Source organism: Dromiciops gliroides, chromosome 3 (assembly GCF_019393635.1).
Source record: "Dromiciops gliroides isolate mDroGli1 chromosome 3, mDroGli1.pri, whole genome shotgun sequence".
Classification (NCBI taxonomy): domain Eukaryota; kingdom Metazoa; phylum Chordata; class Mammalia; order Microbiotheria; family Microbiotheriidae; genus Dromiciops; species Dromiciops gliroides.
Window position 1 is genome coordinate 406,549,431 of NC_057863.1, and position 24,751 is coordinate 406,574,181.

Here is a 24,751-nt window from a genome sequence, read left to right on the forward strand (position 1 = left end):
TACTTGATTTCCTTTTGGGAAAAGTTCAGTATCCTAGGCCTTGCTTTTAGTGTTCTCCTTAATTTGCTGTTGCTCTACCTTTTAATTTTTCTCACATTATTCCTTTTATTTTCAGCTGATCTGAAGCATTCATGGTCTTTCTTCTGCTTTCCCAATTATGTGCCTTTTTTTTTCATTCTCTTCCCTTTACCTAAACATGCCCTCTATCTACTTCTCTGCCTTTTAAATCCCTACCTAAATCCAACTCAAAATGACACCTCAAAATGACTTCCCTGATCACCTGAATCAGAAATGAAATTTCCCCTCCCTTAGACCTTCCCCGCCTTGTGAGTGGACCTTCTAAAGTACTTTATTAGACTTATTTGTGTATCTCATATCTCCCTATTGGATCTAAACTTCATGAGGACAGGGATTGTCTTTTCTAAACTACCTCAGGACCTAGTATACTACTCTGTACACATTAAGTAATTAATGCATACTAGACTGAATCTAATAAAATAAGATTTAATAGGGATAAATGTAAAGCCCTATACCTGAGTTCAAATTGGAAGCAAGATGATATAGTATAAAGTATTTTGGACCTTCAATCAAGAGATACCTGAGGCTTGTCTATGACATTTAATGATAACTATGTGACCACTATGTGCCTCAGTTTCTCCATCTATAAAATGGGCATCATAGTATCTGTGTAGTAGCTACCTCCAACTAGAATTGTTTTAAGGCAGTGCATCTGAAATACCTTATAATTCCTAAAGAATTCATGTGCTATTTTCAAATATTTTATTTCGTGAGTAAAGGACATAGAGATTATAACTAGATAATGGTTTATACTGCACCATAGTTCATATTAAAAAGCCTTAGGCATACAAGCTCCATAGGATTTATCAGTGTGATATGGCAAATCCAAATGTGATCGTAGGCTGCATCAGTTAGCATCATAGTGCCCGGATGAAGAGGTTTTAGGATTGTGGTACTTTGTCTTGGTCAGACCACATTTTCAGTATTGTATTTAGTTCAGGGAGCTACATTTTGGTAAAGGCTTGGTAAATTGGAGGGTGACCAAGGTGGTGAAGGGGACTCAAAAGTGTGTTATGTAGTGAGCAGTTGTAGCAAACAGGGATGTTTCAGTCTGAAGAAGAGAAAACTTAAGAGGAAACACAGAAGCCAACTTCAGATGTTTTAATGGCCTTGTGATATCTGGAAGAAGGATTCCACTTGCTTTGCTTGGATTGAAAAAGCAAAGTGGGGACTCTGGGTTGAGAAGTCCCAGAGAAGCAGATTTCAGCTCCATATGAGGTAAAACTTTCCAGGAAGTAGAACTTTCCAAAAGCAGAATGATTTGCCTTGGGAGGTAGGAGTTCTGCATTACATGACTTTAAGCTAGGAATGGATGACCATTATTGGGAATACTGTAGATGGGATTTCTGTTCTGCTCAGGAATTTGAACTAGGTCTTCTCTGAGTACCCTTCCTGCTTTGGGATTCTATGATCTTCTCCTATACCCCCTTAAAAAATCCCATACACGTAAAGTGATATAGTAGAAATATGTTTGGTTTCTTGAAGGATTCTTATAAAAAGTTATTTAAGGGGGCAGTTAGGTGGCACAGTGGATAAAGCACCGGCCCTGGATTCAGGAGGACCTGAGTTCAAATCTGGTCTCAGACACATAACACTTACTAGCTGTGTGACCCTGGGCAAGTCACTTAACCCTCATTACCCCCCCCCCCAAGAATGTACAAAAAAGTTATTTGTGAAAAGGGTATATGCCCATATCCTTTTGCTGTCCAATTTTAAATAGAATTTGGCAAAATAGTAAACATTAAAAATTATGTGGTGATGACATTTTAAAATGTAGATAATTTTTGCTGGTAGAAGGATGTGTATAGAAAATGATTATTTTCCACTGATTATTTGTGCTTGCTTGAAATACAACTACCTTTGAAAGGCATAACAAATTACCGAGTGTTTTCAGGTCTCTTAACTGACCTAGATTGTATAAATTATGTTAGAAAGTTTTGCTTAATAAGAATTGGAAATGTATTTGTTCTGTTACCAATTTTGCTGGTGTATCTTAATCTTAAATGTTACTGGGGGCACGGGAAAGGGAGGGTCCCTTAGCTGCTTTGCCATAGTATATATTCCATGAATTGGTTATAAAATTATCACAACAATAAAACAGTACTGAAATAGTTTCTAATTGAGGATGAGAAGGAAGATACATCATTATACAAGACAATATAAATGTAGACAATTCAATTCATTTAGCATTTATTAAGCACCTACTATGTGTCAAATACTGTTACAAAGATAAAATTGAAATAGTCCCTGCCCTTAATCCTTTTTACAAGTGAATATTTTTTATAGATTCACCAATAATTTGGTAAAATGTGTGTATAGTGTTTACTTCTTTTAAAGAACATTTGAAATGCAAAGATTCGTGGCGGAAACTTTTGCAAAATTTGATTCTTTAGTCCTGTATACCTGAACATATGTACAATCTCCATTTCTTTCCTTTCCTTTTAGAAGACCTATGGGAAAAATGACAGCTGTTTTATATGGGATTTGCAATGAAACATCATTCATGGTGTTAGTTTTATTTTGGAATTAAATCAAGGCTCTAGAGGTTAAAGATAAAGACATAAGGTAGCAGATTCCTTTGAGGTATGGGAGCAGGAGGCTTTTCCAATTCTCTCTCTCAGGGGTCAGAATATAAAATCTTGTGGCATTTCCCCCTTCTCCCTTTTTTAAAGCTCTTAGAAAATATCAATCTTGGCTTTATAATGGTGGAGGATGGGGTTTCGATATGTCCCTTTTAAATAAGACTTATAAGTAATTGATTAGTACTTCATGTTTTTGTAATAATTGTGAATTGTTGCTTCCTTGTGAATTTTCTAGGACTAAAACGTTGTGGTAGAGCACATTCACTGAATGCATAATTTAGATAATAGATTTAAAGCTGGAAGGGACCTTAGAAGCCATTTACATTGTTTTCCCACCTAAGCCTTCTTAAATATATTATCAAGGGGATAAAATCATTTGATGTCTAATAAGAGGGACATTCTATTTTTGCTTGAACCAATGTTCATTCATCTTGGTCAAATTAAATACAGAAGATATTTTTAAAGTTATTTTCTATTCTACCTACTCCTTGTTCCTTTCCACTTTGTGTCCCACAAATATAGCTAGATGAAAGATCTTTCTGCAGAAGATGTGTCCATTTATCAGATTCATAGTCATAGCTACATCATTTATTCCATTACCTTGATGCTATAGAAGCAGAAAGCTGATCTGGTTATAGCCCATCTGCCCTAATGGTTGTCTGTTTTGTTTTGTTTTTTAAGCATAAAAGTCTTTTCAGAACATCTATGTTATTTAGGTTATAATTAGCATAAGGAAGTAATAAACTCAAATTTTGTATTCATTTACATAAATTTAGTCTATTAAGTGTCTGACAGGGCAGCTAGGTGGCACAGTGTATAAAGTGCTGGACATATAGTCAGGAAGACTCATCTTCCTGAGTTTAAATCTGGCCTCAGACACTTACTAGCTGTGTGATCCTGGGAAAGTCACTTAATGCTCTTGGCCACAATTTCCTCATATGTAAAATGATCTGGAGAAGGAAATGGCAAACTATTCCAAAATCTTTGCCAGGAAAATCCCAAATGGGGTCACAAAAAGTTGGACACTACTGAAACAGCTAAACAATAAGAACGGTCTACAGGAAGCAACTTTTGTCCTTTGAGCTAGAATTACTGCTTAGCAGAATGTTCCATTTTAAAAACAACAACAACAACAACTCTGATTTGAGTAACAATTCTTCCATTTTTGCTTGCTTGGTATTTATTGTGTTTTGCTTTGCTCAGCTAACTGGCACATCATCAACTCCTCTGAATTTAGACATTGTTTACTATTTTTTAAAAGTATAAAAATGAAACCACCTCAAGTAACAAAAAAGCTGGCTGCGTGCCATTTTGGGAAAAATGTAATTGAATGAAAGAAAAAAATCAATACACCAAATGAATATTGACATTATTTTCCTTATTTTTGAAAGCTCCACATTTTTTAAAACAAGGATAACCAAATCCCTGAAGATGAGGTATATATTTTTGATGTTTTGTTAACCTATTCCACATTTAAGTGATGTAATTACTTCAGTAGTTATCTTGAAGTAACACAGTGGCCAATGCATGAGATTTGTGCTTTTCTCTAACCTAAATAAAGGTGAATTTTCACCTTTTCTTGATTTTATTTTATACCTTACTTTCATCTCTTTTACCTTAATTCTTAATCTATTAAGAAAATTTTGCTAATCATAAATAGATGCCATATCATATCATAATCATAATCACTCAATTTTTTTAGGTAGCTACCACACGCTCATGGTTCTGTGCTGGGATTGTGTATAAATCAAATTAACCAGACATGACCCCTGGCCTTTAGTAGCTTATAGTCTAAAACAGATGGTAAATAGGTTTTGAAAGTTTACTGACCCATAAAACACTGTCATTCATAAGTTTTACTTACCTTTTAACCCAGGTCAAATCTTTTTCATGCCACTTCAACTGTGGACTTAAAATAATTTACACCTCTACCCTCTACTACTGGAAAATAAACATGTCAGATTTAGACATGCACAAATCATGCACAACTCCTGCTTATTTTGAGCAGTAACCTCAGGGAACTTTTCAAGAGAAGCTTCTCTCAAGGATGACTGTTGTGGCAAATTATTATGGAGCCCAAAGAGTGATTCTGATTTTTTTTTTGGCTTCTTCATCTCCTACTTCATATCATGCAGATAATTTCTCAGCTTTAGAGCTTACAGATCATCTCATGTTAGAAATAGGCATCAGGAGACTGGGGCAGGCCTCAGTCGATGACCTGGCTTTATCTTTCATCTCTGTAGCAACTACATAGCAAATTATGCCTCAAAAATTTCAATGTTATTAGTTAGCTCATTAGAGGTTTCCCCCGGAAGCTAGGTTATGTGTTTGTGGAAACAAACCTGGGCAAACTACTTAGGAGATGGAAATTTCCTAGCATGTTGCATTTTTAATCAATGCAGTGGAAAAATATAAATGTCTTTAAAATTAGACTTCCTTGAGCCACCCATTTGTTTAGTTCAAAAGAAGCCACACAGTAGGTTCTTACACAGAGAAAAGCACTGTGCTAGATGGAAAGAGATAAATAATTAAGCTGGGCTTGGTCTTTGCTGCCATGAAGTTCAAGGTCAACAGGGTCCTTTCATCTTATTCCTTTATAGCTTATGTAAGATGAGAGGGATGAGTTTTATAGCTTCATGCAGTATCTTTTTTGAACATGAAATAAAGAAAAATGCATCATATTCAAGGCTCATGTTTGATAAAGGAAGGCAAAGGGAGTACAGTGGAAACGTAGAATTTGGGAACTTGGGCAATATTGACAACTAAGCAGTGACAATTTTCCTGTGGCCATAGAGCTGAAAGTGAGAAGTCTTTTAGGCCAGTCGCTTGTAATCAAAAAGGTTGGGAAAACAAGCAGAGTGACATATTAAAATCTAAACAAGTTATTGCTCATCCCCTCAACCTAAAGAAGAAGCTACCATCTGGCGTCTATTCTGGAAGGTTTGGCACTTTTAGGATGCTTTATTCATCTAAGTTCTTGAGTATCCCCACAAATGAGTTTTGAGAAAATAGGATAGGAAAATGTGAAAAAAAGACACATTATCATCTTAAATGCATTAGAACCTCGACAGTAAAGGAGTTGCCAGGCATTTAAAAAATCTCCTTTTCCCAGGACATTTTCTTAAGGGAACCCTTTTGTTCAGAAATACCAAAAGAAAAGCATTGGCATTTTGTAATTGTTACTACCACATTTGCTTCTCAGTATTGCAGCTTCTCAACAAATGACTGTGAAATCAGTTGAGTTGAAAAATGAATAAAAATTTAAAATGTAAATTGAATGTACTTTTCGTCTTCATGTCCAGGGGCAACACTTTCTTTACCAATCAGCATGCCAGTGTGGTATGACTTGTTGACCTACCTTGTAGAAATAGAAAACAAAGTATGCCAGGAGGAGGACTGGAATATTTAAGTTGCAGAATATATTGTAGTGGATGGTGTTCACAAGAGTGGTGGACACAGTATTGTGCATCCTCTGAGCACTGAGGTACTAAAGGAAATATTGTTGGAAAGCTTCAGTCACTGGCAGAAGGAATACATGTAATTGGCATGAAGAAATGAAAAGCAACTGTATTTTAAAATTCCCATTGATAGTTTTTAGCCTTTGAGAACACTGGCATAATTTGAATTATGAATGGCATCTGCTAAAATGCAGTGTAGTATGTTTGTCAGTAAACTTTTTTTGCTATAATTTTGATTACTGAAAACATTTAGTTTAATGCTTTCTGTGCAAAATAATGGAAGGAAAAGCCTTTGTTTCAATAGACTTTTCAATATGAAAGGAAGACAAAATCAATCTTTTCCTTTTTCCCCTTCCAAAAAAATAGTCCATTATCTTAAAGTTTATGTCAGGTATTCTGTTCATTTTAGGACATAAAATATGAAAATATGTGCTAGATGAGATATTTTTACCCTATGTAGTAGGTTGATGAATAATATTTTGGAAAGAATAGAACTTAAGTGATTTTCTGCAAGGCTATAGTCTTCCTTTGTCATATTCCATTTTAAACAACAATCTTATGAAATAAATAAGTATACATCAGCCATGTTTTTTTCATATCCTGACCAATATTTTGGCTGTTTTTCAAAAGAATTGGAATTTCGAAAATTAAATAAAGGTTTCTGAAATGCCAACTTCAGAAAGTTTTATTTAATTTGGGAAATTCTGTTCTTTTTTTCAATAGGGTCTTTATTAATTTAGCCTTGTTACTTAGTGCTTATATTAAATAATCTAATAAAAGTTAGGGTTATAACATAACGTTTCCCAAATGTGAAGCAGCATCTATTACATGAGACAAAATCTTTACATGGTAAAATATAAAAGCCATGTATAGAGTTACAGGCACCAAAATGGTACTGTATATATATATATATATATATATATATATATACACACACACACACATATATATACACACACACACATATATATATACACACAACATACATACATATATATACACATATACATACATATACACGTGTATATATATACACACACATATATACATACATATACACGTTGCATATAAGTATGTATATATGTTTGTATACATATATGCATATAGATGTATATATACAAATATATGTATATATATTTAATTGCATATATGTATATATGTATATATGTATCTCAGAAGACTTTATAGTAGATTCAGGCAAGAAGCAGCCAACCCCCAAAATACATGAAAGCTTGATTGTGCAGCTATATGTCATCACAATTGTTTCATCTTGACAGTTTTAAATTTTGCTCTTTAGATTCATGATCTTCATGACCTTTTGGGTGGTCATATCCCTTGAAATGAGAGAGGTCTGGGTTATAAAGAATAAAAACAATTGCTCTTATCAGGACAGAAATTTTCTTTATTATACAGAAGGACAGAAAATCCCACAAACACCTAACATTATCCATGGCATTACCTTTAAACTGGCTCCCCTTTGTGAATAATTCTTCAAGAGGTACACATACAGTTGTCTGCTGGGACAGGATATTATTCATTCAAAAGGTGTGGGTGTACTTGTTGATTTTAGGTAATGTTTACATTACAATAAAATCTCATAATTTATTCTTTCCTGTGTCTGAATTATTTATTATTGTATAGAGTTTGGTGGTGGATTTTTTTTTTGGTATTGTTATAAACATAGGATTAGGAGTATTGTTACTAACTCACCAATATGTCAATGGGCAGCCTCCCTGAAAAGGATGTTGTGGGTTTCATTCATTAGGATTTGTAAAGTTCCTTGTATCATATAAAACACTGAAGAGTGTTGTTTCATTTTCCATCCACCTCCACACCAATATAAGCCACTTAAAATATATTGAGCCCTGAGAATTAACCTAGAGTATATTGAAGTGTTTGGTTAATTATAATAAGTAGTATTAAAATGGAAAATATGTGCACTCAGAAAACATGTCCATTGTTACTACTTTCTCTTTCCTCCTTGAGAAGTCATTCCCAACACTGGCTTAACAATAATAACTACAAATTATGCCTTTATGCTTCTATGGTTTGATGATATACTACAGTCAGGCCACAGGTTAGAAACACAGGCTGAGTTATTATATACTGCTGGGTAGTGATTTCCTGTGAACTGATTTATGGATAAATAATTCTATGTTCTTATTATATAGGACAGACAGTTTTTAATTTCTTTAACAAAGCACAGCTGAACAACAGAAAATTATATGCTCCAGCATAGGGACAAGACCACTCTGAAGAGGATAAACAGATGCAATCAGTGTCACAAGGGTCTACCCGTCTTACAAGGGGCCTCATCAGCAGTTGGTGTATTGTGGAAATAATGCAGTGAACTGGGAGCCCCAAGGCTTAGTTATTCTGAGACCAGAGTTTTTATTGACAGGCATTTGTAGGGATTTTTACCAGGGAGTTATGAAATATATAAACACCAGCTTTTGGATATTAATGCTAATGTTTCATTTCCCTGAGCTAGGTTTTCATTGTGCTATTAAAATCAGTGTTAAAATACACCTGGATTAAAGGGAAATTATTTGTAAAATGACATTTTTACACAGTCACAAGAAATGCTCCTAATAACTACCCTTGCTGGTTTGTATATCCTTAACTTGAAAAAGAGGCCTGTGTGTTTTGTTTTGAGATACATTGTAGACCTTCTTTATCAAGAGTTGTTCTGCCTGTACTCTTTTTCTGCTAGTTGATCTATTTACATAAATTTTTATCAAACTGGTGTATGCTTTATCTACAAAAGGGATGTTTCTTATCTTTGTATCATAGGTGATGGAGGAAAGTTTCCAGGGTAAATGGTTGAAAAGTGGGCAGATGGAACTTAAAGTTCTCCAATGTCCCTTTCAGCTCTTAAATTCTAATTCTAACCTAAACTTTTGCTGCCTCAGTTTCCCCATACATTAAAAGAAGAATGGTTACATATCTAAAGGTTATGAGGATCACATTAAATATGTGATATAAGAAAGTGCTTTGAAGAAAAAAAGTAAATGTAGCATAGAAAGATGCAATAGTAGTTTTCTCATTAATTGGAAGAGAAAAATGCAAAATCTTTTGTATAAAACTCAAAAATATTCATATGTTGCTCTCTCAGTTTCTATGTCAGTCAAGTCAAGGGCCCAAGTAAACAGAACAAGTACGAAGCACTACAATACTTATTTTGTGAACCATCTTCTAGCACCTAATTTGAAGAGAATTATGGTTGTTCAGTTACAAAAGAAAGAATGAACAGTGCTAGGATTATGGGAAATTAAATTAAAAAACATTCTTAATGCGGGTTAGAGTTATGTCTATATCTTATTGAGCATTGGCTCTTGATTTAGAGAAACTGTATTCCAATCCTACCTCTCATACTTCCTGTGTGACCTTGGTCAGGTCAGTCTCCTCAACTATGAAGTTCTGGACTAAAATCATTCAAAGTCTCTTCCAACTTGAGAGCTGTTTGTTGTCTGTGATCCTGTAGGAACTTTGTCTGATCTAGTTTTCTTTGTACTTAACTTCAGCACTTGTAGCTCATGTTTAATATTGCTAACTATAGCTATTGAAAATAATATGAATTCAATTTAAAATAGGGTGCTCCCCCCTCTGCCTTACTGCAGAGCTTCAGTAAGACAAGTTATGTCAAGAAGTTCAACATTTTCCACAGTTTCTGAAAGCAAAAGCTCAAGTTTAATCATTTGTAATAGTTATAGTTACAATAATAATAATAATAATTATTTTCGGTGAGGCAGTTGGGGTTAAATGACTTGCCCAGGGTCACACAGCTAGTAAGTGTCAAGTGTCTGAGGTCGGATTTGAACTCAGGTCCTCCTGAATCCAGGGCTGGTGCTTTATCCACTGTGCCACCTAGCTGCCCCTTATTTATTATTTATCAAAGCAAACAGTATATACACACACATACATATTTGTCTATAGTGTAGTAAAAAGAGCACTAGGCTAGGAGTTAGAAATCCCAAATTTCAGCTCTGCTTCTGATTTATGTGACCTTAGACAAGTAGCTTTACTTCTCTGGGCATTACTTTCCTCATCTGGAATTGAGAAGTGTTGGAGTAGATAATCTGAATTCTCCTCTAGTGACAACATTACATGAGTGTATAGGTGATGTCTGAGCAGAGATAAATTACTCAACTAGATGTCAGGCTTCTTGAGGGCCAAGGCTGAATTTGTCGATAGTAGTATCTTACATAGTGACTTGCAAAACAGTGTATTGGATAAATTCATGAAAGCAACTGGTCAGATCTCTTTTTAGCTTATTATTTCTTGCTTGGAGTTACTATGTTTTAAATGTTCAGTATTCTAGGACAAAATCATATTTTATGTATTATATATACATATATACATTATATTTATATATATGAAGTACTTCCACATGTATGTGTATGTGTATATATATACATATATACATACACTTATATAAGTATATATATTTTTTTTCTTTTTAGTGAGGCAATTGGGGTTAAGCGACTTGCCCAGGGTCACACAGCTAGTAAGTGTTAAGTGTCTGAGCCGGGATTTGAACTCAGGTACTCCTGACTCCAGGGCTGGTGCTCTATCCACTGCACCACCTAGCTGCCCCTATAAGTATATTTTTAAAAAAATAAATGTTAGCCACATAACTGACATATTTAAGATATGGTACTTGATTTTTTTTAGAGTTTTTGTTGGAACACTTACAATTTTAATTTATGTTGCATGAAATGAAGGTGATTAAAAACTATTTTGTATGAATTTCAACTCTTCAACTGAGCTTTGTAATGTGGAATCAAAGATTTGGAACAGTCCATCTATCCATCTATCATAGTACCCAGAACATAGGAACTCAGTAAATATTTAATGATGCTGATAAAATTTCTTTTAGAAACAATAAAGTTGATCTAAGGAGCTTTGTTTATGTGTGAACTAGTAACAATTTTAAAGGTCATACTTCAATTATGATCATTCCCATGTTTTAGTCAAACTAATTTTGATGGTGCATTCCTTAGAAATAAGGAAGTCACCAAGAAGACTTGATTTGGGCTGGTGGATAATGAATTCAGTTTTGAAAGTGTATAATTGGAGGAGTCGATAAAACATTTAGAGGGAAATATCCATTTGGCAGTTGGAAATGTGTGAGGAGGGGTCAGGAATGAAGTCAGGACCTTTCTGACTTGGGAGTCCCTACATTGAGGCCATCCATGAAGTGTAGATTTTGATGTGATCTTGAAATGAGAAAAGAATAGGTGGGCAAAGAGGCCAGAACCTTAGGACATGCCAATGTTGAGAGAATAGGAGATGGAAGAGTAAATGATAAAGAAGAAGAAAGAGCAGCCAGGAAAGTAGGGGATTATCAATGATAATACAATTCCATGTAAGTTTTAAGGAAGGAAAGTCAAGGAGGGGATAGTCAACAATTTCTTTTTATTTTTTATTTTTTGTGAGGCAATTGGGGTTAAGTGACTTGCCCAGGGTCACACAGCTAGTAAGTGTTAAGTGTCTGAGGCTGGATTTGAACTCAGGTCCTCCTGAATCCAGGGCCAGTGCTTTATCCACTGAGCCACCTAGCTGCCCCGATAGTCAACAATTTCAAAAGGTGAAGGAGAAAAGATTCAAGGATTTGAAAACCTATAATATAGAACAATTAGACTTATTTTGCTTGACCCTATACGGCAGAACTAGGAGAAATTGGTGCAATTATCCAAGTGACAAATCAGGCTTGACGTAAAAAAACAAAACAAAAACAAAAACCCACACACAGACTTTAAAGTTGTGTAAAAGTGGAATGGCTGCCTCAGGAGGTAATGGATTCTCCTTCATTGGAGGTCTTAAAGTCAATAGCCACTTATTGGCTATGGTGTATTCTTGCTCAGTTATAGGTTGGATTAGATTTCATCTCAGTCTCTTTCCTACTTTTAGGTTCTGTGATCCCATGAGACTAGGGACAGAGAGAAGGCTTTTGAATATGGCGCCTGCAAAATAATTGGTTGGTGACCGTTGAGAGAGCAGTTTCCATAGTAAAATGAACAGAATCCAGATTGTAGGGAACAAGAGAGGGAGTGGTGAGGAGTGGAAATGATGAATGTAAACTATTTTTAAGTGTTTGGCAGTAGAAAGTTAGGAAAGAAAAAATGGTAGCTTGATGTGTAGATGGGCTGTAGAAAGGAATTAGACTAAAAATTTTAGAATAGCAGAAGCTTCAGCATATGAGGAGTCAGAAGAGAAAGGACCACTGAAGAGGGAAAGATTGAAGATGCAGGAAACCTAGGGGGTCCTTGAAAGGTGAATGGATGAATTAAGGGGGAATAATTAATGAACCCATAAAAGTCCTTGAATAAAGATTTTTGAAAGACTTTATCTCTTCTTTGAATAGTAATTAATTCCCAGATTACAATTTATCTAGTATTTCCAATAATGTATTATTAAGGAATATGAAATAGCATGAGAATTCTAAAATGTAACTCTAGATAAAGGATTTGCACACATATATTAGGTAAAAACATTCAGAGGAAAAATCTGTTCATATAAGTAAATGCAAGTTGGATAACTTCACTACATTGACCTAAGAGCCTCTACCTGTAGACTCTTAAACCAAGGCTCCTAACCTCTATGTAGGTAAGTGCAATATGGCATGAGGGAAAATGCACATACCATATGAAGTTGCTTGAGAAAATAACATGCGTCAGCAGCTTAGTTCCGAGATGTAAAGAACCTGAGGCAGGTGTTCTGTGTGAAGGCATTAAGTTTTTAACACCTGTGTATGTGTGTATGTTATTCTAGCCAAAACAGTGTCCTTATGAATATAGGTAGAGAATCAGTATAAGTAAAAATCAACATTTCCTGTAAGGCAATTTGCATATTATTTCTCATAGAGCTTTGCAGTCTGGTTTTTAACGTGCAGAGGATCATTTCCAGTGTGGAATTCATTCTTAGTAACTGAAATAACCTTAGTAATCATCCCTCCCTTTCTTCTCCCCTCACTCCAATACTTGTTAGCAGCACATATTTGCAGATGGAATTCTCTTTTTGTGCTGTCTGTAATTGAATGAGAAAAAAGCCCTTTTAAATGGGATCAATTTAAATGCATCTTATGGGCTATCTGTGGGATACATACTAACTTAAAAAAAGACATTTAAAACTGAGGAGTGGTTTTAAAAATAGGTATATATGTGTTCTTTGAAATGTTTTGTGGGTTTTTTTTTGTGGGGGCCTTGTTTTTGACTTTGAGATAACTTATAAGATTAAAACCGCATTTCACTGTGTGACTGGCTGGTGGACCCTTGATGTTCACTTCTTGGCTGATATATGTTGTATGCTATGCACTTTTCATTGTCATGAGAGAGAATGTTAAGAAAACTATCCCCATAAGAAAAACAGCTTCTCTTGGCAAGGCAAATATGACTTAAGGAGCCAGAACTAGAGACATACGGCGATATGAATGAGATCTGTGTTACTTTGCTGGATCTGAGTCCAGGCACTATTTATACTGCAGCATATTCAGCACCAGATTGTTAAATCTTAATACTGAAACAGTGCATCATTTTAATATTTTTGTTCTGTTTATTCCCTGTTTTCAAGCATTATGTCAAGCATTACACATTCATTTATTCAATCTTGGACAGGCCCTACCCTTTCCAGAAAGTTCATTTCCTATTATTGCAATATTGCCTAGTAGATTGATATTTATGTGATGTGATGTTCTATTAAATCTATTTCACTATTCAGGTGCCCTCTATCTTTGAAAATGAAAACTTAGGTTTAGTCGTTTACTGTTGCATTTATAAAAACATCACTTGTGTATTACACCACTTGACTGGCCTGTTTCTAATCTATCAATGAAACTTAATTGTGGCATAGAAGAAATAGTTTCTATTAAAATCATGACCATTAGATTGGCATTTCATATGAATAAAAAAGCCGTATTGCTTGGAGCAAATGAGCTGCTATATCTTTAACTTCATCAGTGCTGCATGGTTTCCAGCCACCATGAGTCGACCTTTCATAGTATTGTCTCAATAATAATCTCACATTTCCTTCCCTCCCTTTAAAAACAAACAAACAAAACCCACCCCTTTTGGACTCTTTCAGGAATGTAATTTCTGTAATTAGGGTTTCTAAATGGAGGGAGGTAAGGGGCAAGGAAGGCAAGAAACATTTATTAAGCACCTGCTATGTAACAGGCACAGTGTTAAGCACTTCATAAACATTATCTCATTTGATCTCATCTGATAAATAGTATAAAATTTGTTTAAAACTTTATTAAATCTGTCTTTGAGACCATGGAATAGACCTTAGAGGTCATCTGGTGTACTCCTCTCATTTTTTCCAATGAGGAAACAGGCCCATGGAGATAAAATGCTTGCTTGTGTTTGGTCACACAGACAGGCAGTGGCAGAACTGGACTTCAAACTCAGGGTCTCTGACTCCAAATACAGCTTTTTGCCCATGTACCATATTATTTCTTCTGCTGGCATGTGGTTACAGTCTTCTTTAGGAAACACACAGAGAAAGGATACTATTGTCACTCCAAAGAGCTGGGGTATAAAAAGGAACTCGAAGGCAATTCTGCTATTTTTTGATCTGTGGTCAAGTATTGTGCGGCTGCTTTTTGCCAAGGAAAGCAAACCCTCTGGCTGGTGAAATACAGATCTGGAAGTGAACTCGAACTACTTCATCAATTCCAAATGCTATTCTCACTGGGAATCACACCACAGTCAGGATGTAACTGTGTGCTAAGCCCACACACAGGAATGTTTCTTGTTCAATTCAAAACCAAATCTTGTATTTACTTAAGGGGTTTTTTTTGTCTATGAAATCAGTAGTCCAGAATATTTAGTGTTGGTCTTAAGTTAGAATATAAAGACTTTGGGGAAGGGCAGGAAGGCTTTTTATTTTTTTAATATCTTTTTGGTTTTCTAAGCAATTAAAGAAACAGGAAGAACATTAAGAACCATGATTGCAAACCTCATCTTTTATCCTTACCTTCCTGTAAAGGTGGTCTCAGTTGTCAGGAAGAAAGAAATGCTTATTGCTCTGTGATAGAAAAATATTTCTGAATCAGTCCTTGAATACTAACTATTGTATGACTTCTATAACATTGAAAAGGTTTAGTAAATAGCAGATAAACATTTCTTATATATAAATGTTTATTATCTTTTTCTTTCCTGCTCAGGAATAATCAAACTAGGGAGGTGGAATCCTCTCCCCCTCAGTTATGTGACTGATGCACCAGATGCGACAGTAGCCGACATGCTACAAGACGTCTATCATGTTGTGACATTGAAAATCCAATTACAAAGGTGGGTGTCTCTGAACATCTGTCCTTTCCTATTCTCTGAGCTGCTCTGTCGATCATAGCATTTCTACAGAGATTAGCACATCCTGTCTTCATTAATTTCAGGGCTTTTGATGAAATGAAAAGGAAAATGAAGGGAAGAGGGTGCTTCATCAAGGATCTTTACAGTTTACATTCCAACTGTTTTATATTTTGTTTTCTGAAGCAGTGAAGTGGGAACCTGGAGGAAGCTTGATCAATCATTAAAGATCTTCAGCCCTGAAAGGGAATTTCTACAACCTCTAATTTAATGGGTCCTCCAGGCCTGATTAAATGCTTAGCACATTGTATTTGAAAAATAAACATCTCTACTTTTTCCAGGATTTGGGGCTAGACTGTATTTTTATGACATGCTTAGGATGACTGAGAGCTTAAAACTTTTTTCCTTTGTCTATGGTGGACTTTCCAGAGAGGAAGAAAACTCTTTCTCTGACTTGAATTTGGAATTACTTCCTCTTTTCTGACATCATGAACAACTGTGCAGCTAAACTTAATTAAATATTTTGTTGTATTGCTTTAGTGCCATTATCTTTTCAGCAGATCCATCATTTTCTCTTTTGGATGTTTCAGGTAATATCACCCTCAATGACATTACTTGCCATTTACTAATGGTTTGGGTTTTTTTTTTTTGTCCCATTGGCATGGGAGAGTTAAAGTGGGTTCATGAAAAGCAAGTGGTATAGCAGAATGAATGCTAAAGTTGGAATCAAGAGATATGGGCTATGTGCTATGTTCTGACATTTTCTAGATGTTACCTTAGGCAAATCACAAACACCTCCCTGAGCCTCAGTTTCCTTAATCTTTTTTTTTTTTTTTTTTTTTTTTTTTTTTTTTTTTTTTTTAGTGAGGCAATTGGGGTTAAATGACTTGCCCAGGGTCACACAGCTAGCAAGTGTTAAGTGTCTGAGGCTGGATTTGAACTCAGGTACTCCTGACTCCAGGGCTGGTGCTCTATCCACTGCGCCATCTAGCTGCCCCTCCTTAATCTTTAAAAAGAAGTCAATAATACTTGAACAACCTATTTAAACAGGGTTGTTGTGAGACCCAGCTGAGATAATGTAAGTCACATACTCTGCAACTGCACACATTAAATAAGTTATTAGTTAGTAGGCTTGTCTATTAACATAGACTTAGCATCCCTCCTCTGTTGTAGGAATGTTCTAAGGCACTTAGCTCAACTGTCAACCTATGAATGTGTAACTAGATTCTTCAAATTGTACTAGGGGGTGGGGTGTGTGAGGACTTAAGATTTTCTGTAAACTTTCTTACATTGTATTCAATAATTTAAAATGACAAAAATCATGTTCCATATGTTTAGGATCATATTACCATCCCACTTTTCATCTCTAGATTAATTAAAATATCCTTCCCCTCCTCCTCTCTTTCTCCCCCTAACCCTTAAAAATTGCATTGCTTAATGTCTAAAGTGACTGCTTTTCCCAGGTATTTGTGTGGCCTGATTTAAACAGACCGCACTGGGCTCCATCAAACCCCAGAGGAAACAGCTTTGTACACATGTTACATCATTTAAGTAGGACTGGATCCCATTCTTGGCATATATGGTCACTTTCCTATTCCCAACAAGGCCAATTCCTAACAAGAGTTCACCTTGAAGGAAAGCCTGAATCCAAGAGGGAATCTATGAAAGTGCATTGGTCTTTTGTTAAGAGAGCAAGCCCTTGTACAGTAGACATGTCCACCTCACTCATTCTTCCCCTTGTGTTTTCCAGTTGTTCAAAGTTGGAAGATCTGCCAGCAGAGCAGTGGAACCATGCCACAGTCCGCAATGCCTTAAAGGAGCTGCTCAAAGAGATGAATCAGAGCACGTTAGCCAAAGAATGCCCGCTCTCCCAGGTCAGTGTTGCAAGTTGCTGCTCTGAGCAATATAGTGTAATGATTGGAATGACGCCACCTGCTGGAGACTTACTGTAGGAAAGCTCTACCATGAGGAGAAGGCCTCTGAGGGCAAGGCCATGTGGCTTTTCTTTGGTGCCAGGAAGTGACGTTTGCTGGTGGGAGGAAGAGGGGGCGAGGCTGGCGCTCTTGCTCTCTTTCCTCAGGATGCTGGTGGAGAGTGGAGCTAGAAATGCGCTCTCCCTTTAATAGATAGATGAATCTAGGCCTTTCTCCAAATTCTTATTCTCCTAAACAAATGCTTTAAAGTCTAAACTCTTGCTAAAGCTTATAATTTATTGGCGACCACTCATTAGATTATTTTAGACAGACTAGCTAGAATTTTAGCCTCTTACAATAGAAAACTAGTTAGAAGTTTCCCCTATTCCCTCCTCTTCACTGATTTGGGGTTTAAAAATGAAAATTTTGTGTTCTTTATGGTCACATTCTATTTTTTATTTAGCTTTTATTTATGGGGCCATACTATGTCATAAGTGGGACCTCTTAGTATTGGTGGCATTGTTGTTGTTGCTGAACAGTGGATAGAGCATGGCTCTGCAGTTTGGAGGACCTGAGTTCAAATGTGACCTCGGACACTTACTAGCTGTGTGACCCTGGACAAGTCACTTCACCCCAGTTACTTTAAACATTCTGGGCCATCTCCAGTCGTCTTGATTAGTGGCACAGTAAAGTAATGAATCAGCAATTTGTAGGCCTTTTCTCTCAAATATTTATTTAAATCTTGGCCTTTTCCCAGTGGGCAGACATTATTTTTCTATTTTATTTCTATGGAGATAACTTCAGATTCTGTGACTAATTTTCTGTATGAAAATATACTAGTAGCTATTGTTGTCATTCAGTCATTTCAGTTGGATCTGACTCTTTGTGACCCTATTTAGGGTTTTCTTGGCAAAGATGCTGGAGTGATTTGCCATTTCCTTCTCCAGCTAATTTTACAGATGAAGAAATCGAGGCAAACAGGATTAAATGACTTGCCCAGGGTCACATAGCTCGTAAGTGTCTGAAGTCAGATTCCTGAATACCAGCCCAGCGTTCTATCCACTGCCCCACTTAGCTGCTTAATTTTGTGAACTGTTCATACCTTAACTCTTGCTATTTCTGCCATAGTTTTTTAAACACATACATACTTACATACATATGAATGATTAGTTAATAGTGTGGGGAGAGGGGGTGAAAAAATACCTTTCTCATTTTTGTAGTCTATACTTGCACTAGGCAACATTTTCTATGGCAGCTCGAGATGGATGCCGTTGGAAGTGGAATGCGTTTTTAAGTTGGTGCTATTAGAAAGCCATGTTTGATAGTCTGTTACCTAATGGCATTTTCAGAACTTGATCTAGCCAATGATCTAGCTCCTTTGGAGGCATTGTGGCAAAAGGGAGCTTCTCTGAGGAGTCATAGGACCTGACTTTAAATCCTGCCTCTGAAACTTATGACCTGTGCAACCTTAGACAAGTTGTTTCACTTTCTTGGGCTTCAATTTACTCTTCTGTAAAATGAATGTGTTGGACTATATGGTCCCTGAGGTTCTTGCCAGCTCTAGAGTGAGGATAATACGAACCCTTGAACTTAAGAATTGAAGGGAGGGTCAGTTAGGTAGAGCACTAGTCCCGGAGTCAGGAGGACCTGAATTCAAATTTGGCCTCAGACACTTATTAGCTATATGACCCTGGGCCTGTCACTTAACCTTGGTTGCCTCCCAAAACAAACAAAAAGAATTGAAAGGAGCCTGAGAAACTTAATTATGTCGTGGGATGAATATCCTGATGGGTACCATAGATGTAGACTCAATATTTTACATGTGTGTCCTAAAGTTAATTTTAGAATCTGGATCCCTTGAGGTAGCATATGTTTACCCCACAGTGCTATCTGGGAAGGCCCTGTAATGTAAAATTGTTCCCTGTTTCTAAGAAGTCTGGATGGAGCCTCTTGGGGTGTCTGGAGGAACCTGAATGCTAGTCTAAAAGGCCATACTTCTAGTTTTTGTTTTGTTTTTTCCTTTTACAGATGTGTATGCTTTTCAAATCACACACAAAATAAACAGTGTAAGTTACTGTAACAAATTGGGGCCAGATAAAGAATAAATTTGGGGTAAATTTTCAAACTTATCCTAAATCTCAATATGTTTTTAAAAAAATGTATGGGCACAGGAAATTGCAACCATAAATTATGTTGTTCTTTGAGCAAATGAGGGAGGTACCTTTCACTTGTATCTCATATCAGAGGGCCTTGATTGGCTGTGGGTAAACACCTGAACTGCACATGAAATTAATCAGAGTTTTTTAGGCAGGACACTTGGAAATAGATTTTAGTGCAGACCTTGACTTTGGTTGTCATTGTTAACTATAAATCTGAACTTCTCTGTGTCTAATGTCCATATAATAACTCCAACAGTGTTTTAGAAATGAGAAAAACATTGGGAGCAATGATTTAATTGTTGCCAAACAACACATTTTTATTCAAAACACAGGATTCAGCTCCATTAACACAATCAAGTGGTTTTGACTCTTGTTTTGCTTTATTCAAGCTTATACTCATTATCTGATTGTCTGGTGCTTTGAGCTGATTGACACATGTGGTAGAACCACAGGGACAGCTCTTTAAAAAGCAGATTGATAACTTTGTAAATATGTTACATAAATTTAATCACCTATGCCGTCACCTTGAGCACTCTACTTAGCTCCTCAAAGTTCCATGGCTTATTTAGAATCTAGGAGGTGGAACTGTGCTTCTTCAGTTTGTTCAACCATAAAAAGCTATGGAAAGCTTCTTTTTATTGCAGTGAACCCTGGAAGAAAAAAAAAAAAAAAGGCCAAATATTTGAATCAGTAGCTTTGTATAGATACAACCTTTGTCAAGGGAAAGAAAAAAAAAAGGTAATTTGACCTGAGGTTGGGTTACTCAAGTAAGAACAGGCATACCTTACATAAAATTGCCCTGACCCACAACCTTCAATAATGTGTCTAATACAGCTTTGCTTTTCAAGTATATTATTCTTCAGCCATTCCATAGTGACCAGCCCAGTTTGAATATTTGTTTTTCATTTGTTATGGATCATAGAGATGGAAACTGGTTAGACAAATAGCTTACTTATAAGGTATGTGCCCTTATTAGGTGTAGCAAAGAAGCATCAGTTTAAGTGGTAGACCTAGCTTCTTCTGAATGTAAAGCATAAAAGTACAGAAAAAAGTCATGAGAATGTTTAAATTTTTAACTAAACATCTGTAAGTTCAAAGTTATTGCCACTTTGATTGATTCACTCTTCCAGTTTCTTTTTTTTTTCTTTTCTTTCTTTTTTTTTTTTTTAGTGAGGCAATCAGGGTTAAGTGACTTGCCCAGGGTCACACAGCTGGTAAGTGTTAAGTGTCTGAGGCCGGATTTGAACTCAGGTACTCCTGACTCCAGGGCCGGTGCTCTATCCACTGTGCCACCTAGCTGCCCCTCACTCTTCCAGTTTCTTAAAGAATGAATGAAAAAGCATTTACTGAAGGCTTCTGTGCCAAGTTCTGTGTGAAACTCTGGGAACAGAAATAAGAGAGCGGCTGCTCTTAACGAACTTATTCTCTAAGTAGTTGAGTGCAGCCACAGGGTGAATGGCAAGGCCCAGGAATCCTTAGTATAGTGGAGTCTGATGGGAGCAGCCCAGTACCACTGGGAAGTAGGAAGTGGTCCTAAGGGTTGGAGTGTAGAAGGGATTCTGGCTTCCCTCCAGCAAGAAAGGGGATTGGGTGAGTGGGGGTGTCAGTGTAAAAATACGAGGGAGATTTCCAGGAAGATTGGTGATAGACTCTGGGGTTAGATGGGGAGAGAAATCACCCCTTTTGGTATAACCTGTGTTTAGTTAAAGTCTTTCAGGTACCCTTGTGGGGTCTGAGGCAATCTGCAGTGGGAGGAGTGGGTAAGAGGAAGGGAGGTTTCTTCTTGAGGGTAACTCTTATTGAATCTTGCTGGATGCCTGTTCTGGGAGAGTGAGAATGTGGGTCCTACTTGACACTAGCTCAGGGGCCTCAATATATGATATATGTATATAATGCATGCATCATGATGTATGCATGATGGGATAAGCATATATGTATACATATATTCAAGGGGATGTAGAGTATATGCATATAGTTTGTTTTCTTTTTTTAAGTCACTGGTTGTATATATCACTATATTTGCTAGCTAGATCTCAACATAGGATGTAGCAGATTCCTGGTGAGCAAAGAATTGGCATCTCACCTTGAGTACATTATTGAACTCTTTGCTTCTTGTCCTTTGGCCAGTCATCTCTTATTTCCCCTCTATTTTGTTTTCTGTATTCCCAAACTTCAGGCTTACATCTGATGATTATTGCAACACCTTATCCAAGGAGTCTTAGTCTTACCTTCCAAAGCAATATTGTTATAATCTCAGTGCTTTATAAATGTCAATTTTAATCATTTATAGTAACATTTTTGCTCCCCCTGGAAGATATTTTCCATTTATGAAAATCACTCTGGATCATATTTCCGTAGCCCACTCCTGCAATACTGTTTCACCTGAAATCATGTTTTTGCAAGATCAATAATAGTAAGTAAAGTATGCCTGTAATGATGTTAATAAAATATATATAAAAAAAACTGAAGCAAGGAAGTACAATTTCAAGAATAAAAAAATTATTCATATATGTCAAATACACCACTCCATATCTGCTTACCAGACAATTTTTTCAATATGTCATTGACGTTTAAAACAACAGTGACTAAGTTACATACTCTCCTAAAAATAACCTGCACCAAACTTGTATTCATATATGACATTTCTCAAATTGGCTAACTTTGCAAAGAAGTGATTCAGTGTTCATTGACTTGATTTTCTTATATACTTGAATAAATGACTAGAAATGGATTTTCATAGCTATCCCTCTGGTATTCACTCAAGGTTTTTTTGATAGTTTAATGATATATTTTCTTGTAGTTGTAAGGATCAACATGTTCCTTCTAATAAGGGACATAGCTTTACATCAACTGATGGTAAACTGACCCACGTGAATGACTGGATGGGATATGAAGCAAAGTCCTGTTTGGTACCAGCTTGTTGTAGTAGGGCAGGTGAGTTAGCAGTCACACAAGGCCCCTCAGGCCCAGAATAGGAGTTCTAGGACTGAGTAGGTTAACTTCCAAAGGGACTTGAGTCAGAGATGAGGGACAACTAATTCAGCTTCCTCATGACAGTTATTGCATTGATCTGACTGAAACTAATACACATCAGAAATGATGAGCCCGAATTCCATTTTTTCTGGACATATTTTCCCAATGTCTAAATAGGAAATTAAGCAATTGTTCTATTCCCACCAGGTAGTTTCTTTCAAGGTCTAGCTTGGGACATTAGGAAACTTTTGCAGTAATACTGCTTATTAAAGGTAGGCCTGTAGTGTCTGTTTTCTCAAGTTTATGGAATTCCTATTTAGATAATATTAATTGGAAGAAGGCAGAGAAGGGTGCTATAATCTTGGTTTGATGCCTTTTCAGTGTTCCATAGTTGAATTACAACTATCAGTCTCCAGGGAAAATTATACCCTATAAGTTCATACCTATTCTTCAATCCCCAAATACAACCATCATTATTAGCAACCCAAACCAAAGCTTTCAATGTGATATAGGTAACGTTTTTCTAGAACAGACAGTAAAAGCAACTTTGAAGGAGAAAATAAGATCGAACAAAACAGCACCATGTAGGCTATTGGGTCTGTGTGTGGAAGGGATATGGAGGGCTTTGTAGTCAGGATACCAGCCTAGTTCTGAAAATGAAACTTTATTAATTTTTGTGTGTATGGGATAGATGAGTCTCAATAATTTTTAAAGCACCAGCTAACAACAACTTAATTCTCCGTGCTCCAGTTCCTTGTGTAACTGCCTTCTTTCTAGTCCCTAAATTAACATAGGGTCCCATAAAGCTCAGGGTATAGGGCAGCCTCCTTGATTTTCCACAAACAGCCCTGCCTACTAGAAGTTGGTCTGTGTGATAATTCAGGGTTAACGTATAAGCTACACATTACAGGAACTTTTCTAGATAATGAATTCCTATCTGGGTTAGTCTGAAAATACTGGACTCTGATTTGCTGTGGCACCTACCCAAATGTATAGATCATTTACTCATCACTTCTTTGATCCTGGAAACAATGTTTGAGGAAATCACTTATTTAGCCTGGAACTGATTGGGTTTTATATCAGGATATATTAAAGCTGCAAACATTGCAGAGGTCTTTCCAGATTTCTGGTATGATGAATTGTGGCCAGTAAGTGTGAGAGAAGATAAGCTATCATGAGGAGGAAAAGCTTTACCTTTTGTATTCCTTTCCAACAATAAGTCCCAGGATAATTGTTTCTTTTAACTCATTCAATACAAGACCTATCAGGCATCATTGAAAGCACTTAAATCGTGTCTACATGATGCCAACATAAGAGATCAATTAGCTTGGTCATTAAAGTCAAACTACTAGTCAAGTCATTGGAAAGCAAATCAAGTCAATTGTCCTTCCTTATGCAGAGCAAATACCTAAATGTTTTTATTTTTAACCAGTTTTTCTCATTGGATACAAAACTAAAAGGAACTTTAGGGATAAACTAATCTAGTTATTCCCACCCATTTTTACCAACAAAGAATTTAGGTTCCTGAGAACAAAAATAACTTACTCAAGACCAAACACTGGTATTAGAACCAGGATTTGAACTAGAAGCTTCTTACTACAGACTGAGACCATATTGCATTCCATTTGTGTCCTGTGGACAGTATAAAACTTTGTTTTATAGAACACCTAAGTTCATGTGTATAGCCTGAGTTCATTTCTTCTCTTATTAACCAGTTATCTCTGCTATTTAAAGTTTATTTTGTTGCATGAGAATATTGCATTTTCCTCATAAACATCACAACCTCAACCTGAAGATTTCATTCTAAAGGCATATCTACCTTATTGGCAATTCTTTCCTAGGTGATCAAACTATCAATAAATATATAGGGACTGAGACTGTGAGAACTTCAGACCACTAATTTCTTGATTAGAATAAACGTTTAGAATTTAATTCCACTTTTATGACACATAAATGGTAAGGCAGGCTGCTTATTGGCATTGCATGAATTTGCCACAAAATCACAATTCATCCACATCAATTTAAAAATATGTTACCTAATGTCAAATGTCATCTCAGTACCTCCATACTCACTCACTTATTGACAAAATCAAATTACAAAGCACTCGCCTCTGAACCAAACAGCAGACTAAATACTGCTTTATATTCATATGTGTAACAAATTCCCCCACCCCTTCCCTACCTGGGTGAAGAAAGGGGAACATTTTATTCCTATTTTTTACCTGCCAGTGATGATCCACTTGTTGTTAGCCCAGGAGTACCTCAACTTACCTAGATGAG

At 36.3% G+C, this 24,751-nt stretch overlaps 1 protein-coding gene across 5 annotated transcripts in view; it reads left to right on the forward strand.

Annotated features, from left to right (window-relative positions):
* The window catches only part of SATB2 (SATB homeobox 2), a 241,115-nt gene that overhangs the window by 88,723 nt on the left and 127,641 nt on the right, over positions 1 to 24,751 (forward strand). For all 5 annotated transcript variants that reach the window (XM_043995694.1, XM_043995695.1, XM_043995697.1 and 2 more), the window contains 2 exons: positions 15,285 to 15,411; positions 17,177 to 17,300. In XM_043995694.1, the coding sequence (XP_043851629.1) occupies positions 15,285 to 15,411; positions 17,177 to 17,300 (251 nt within the window). The remainder of the gene's footprint in view (positions 1 to 15,284; positions 15,412 to 17,176; positions 17,301 to 24,751) is intronic.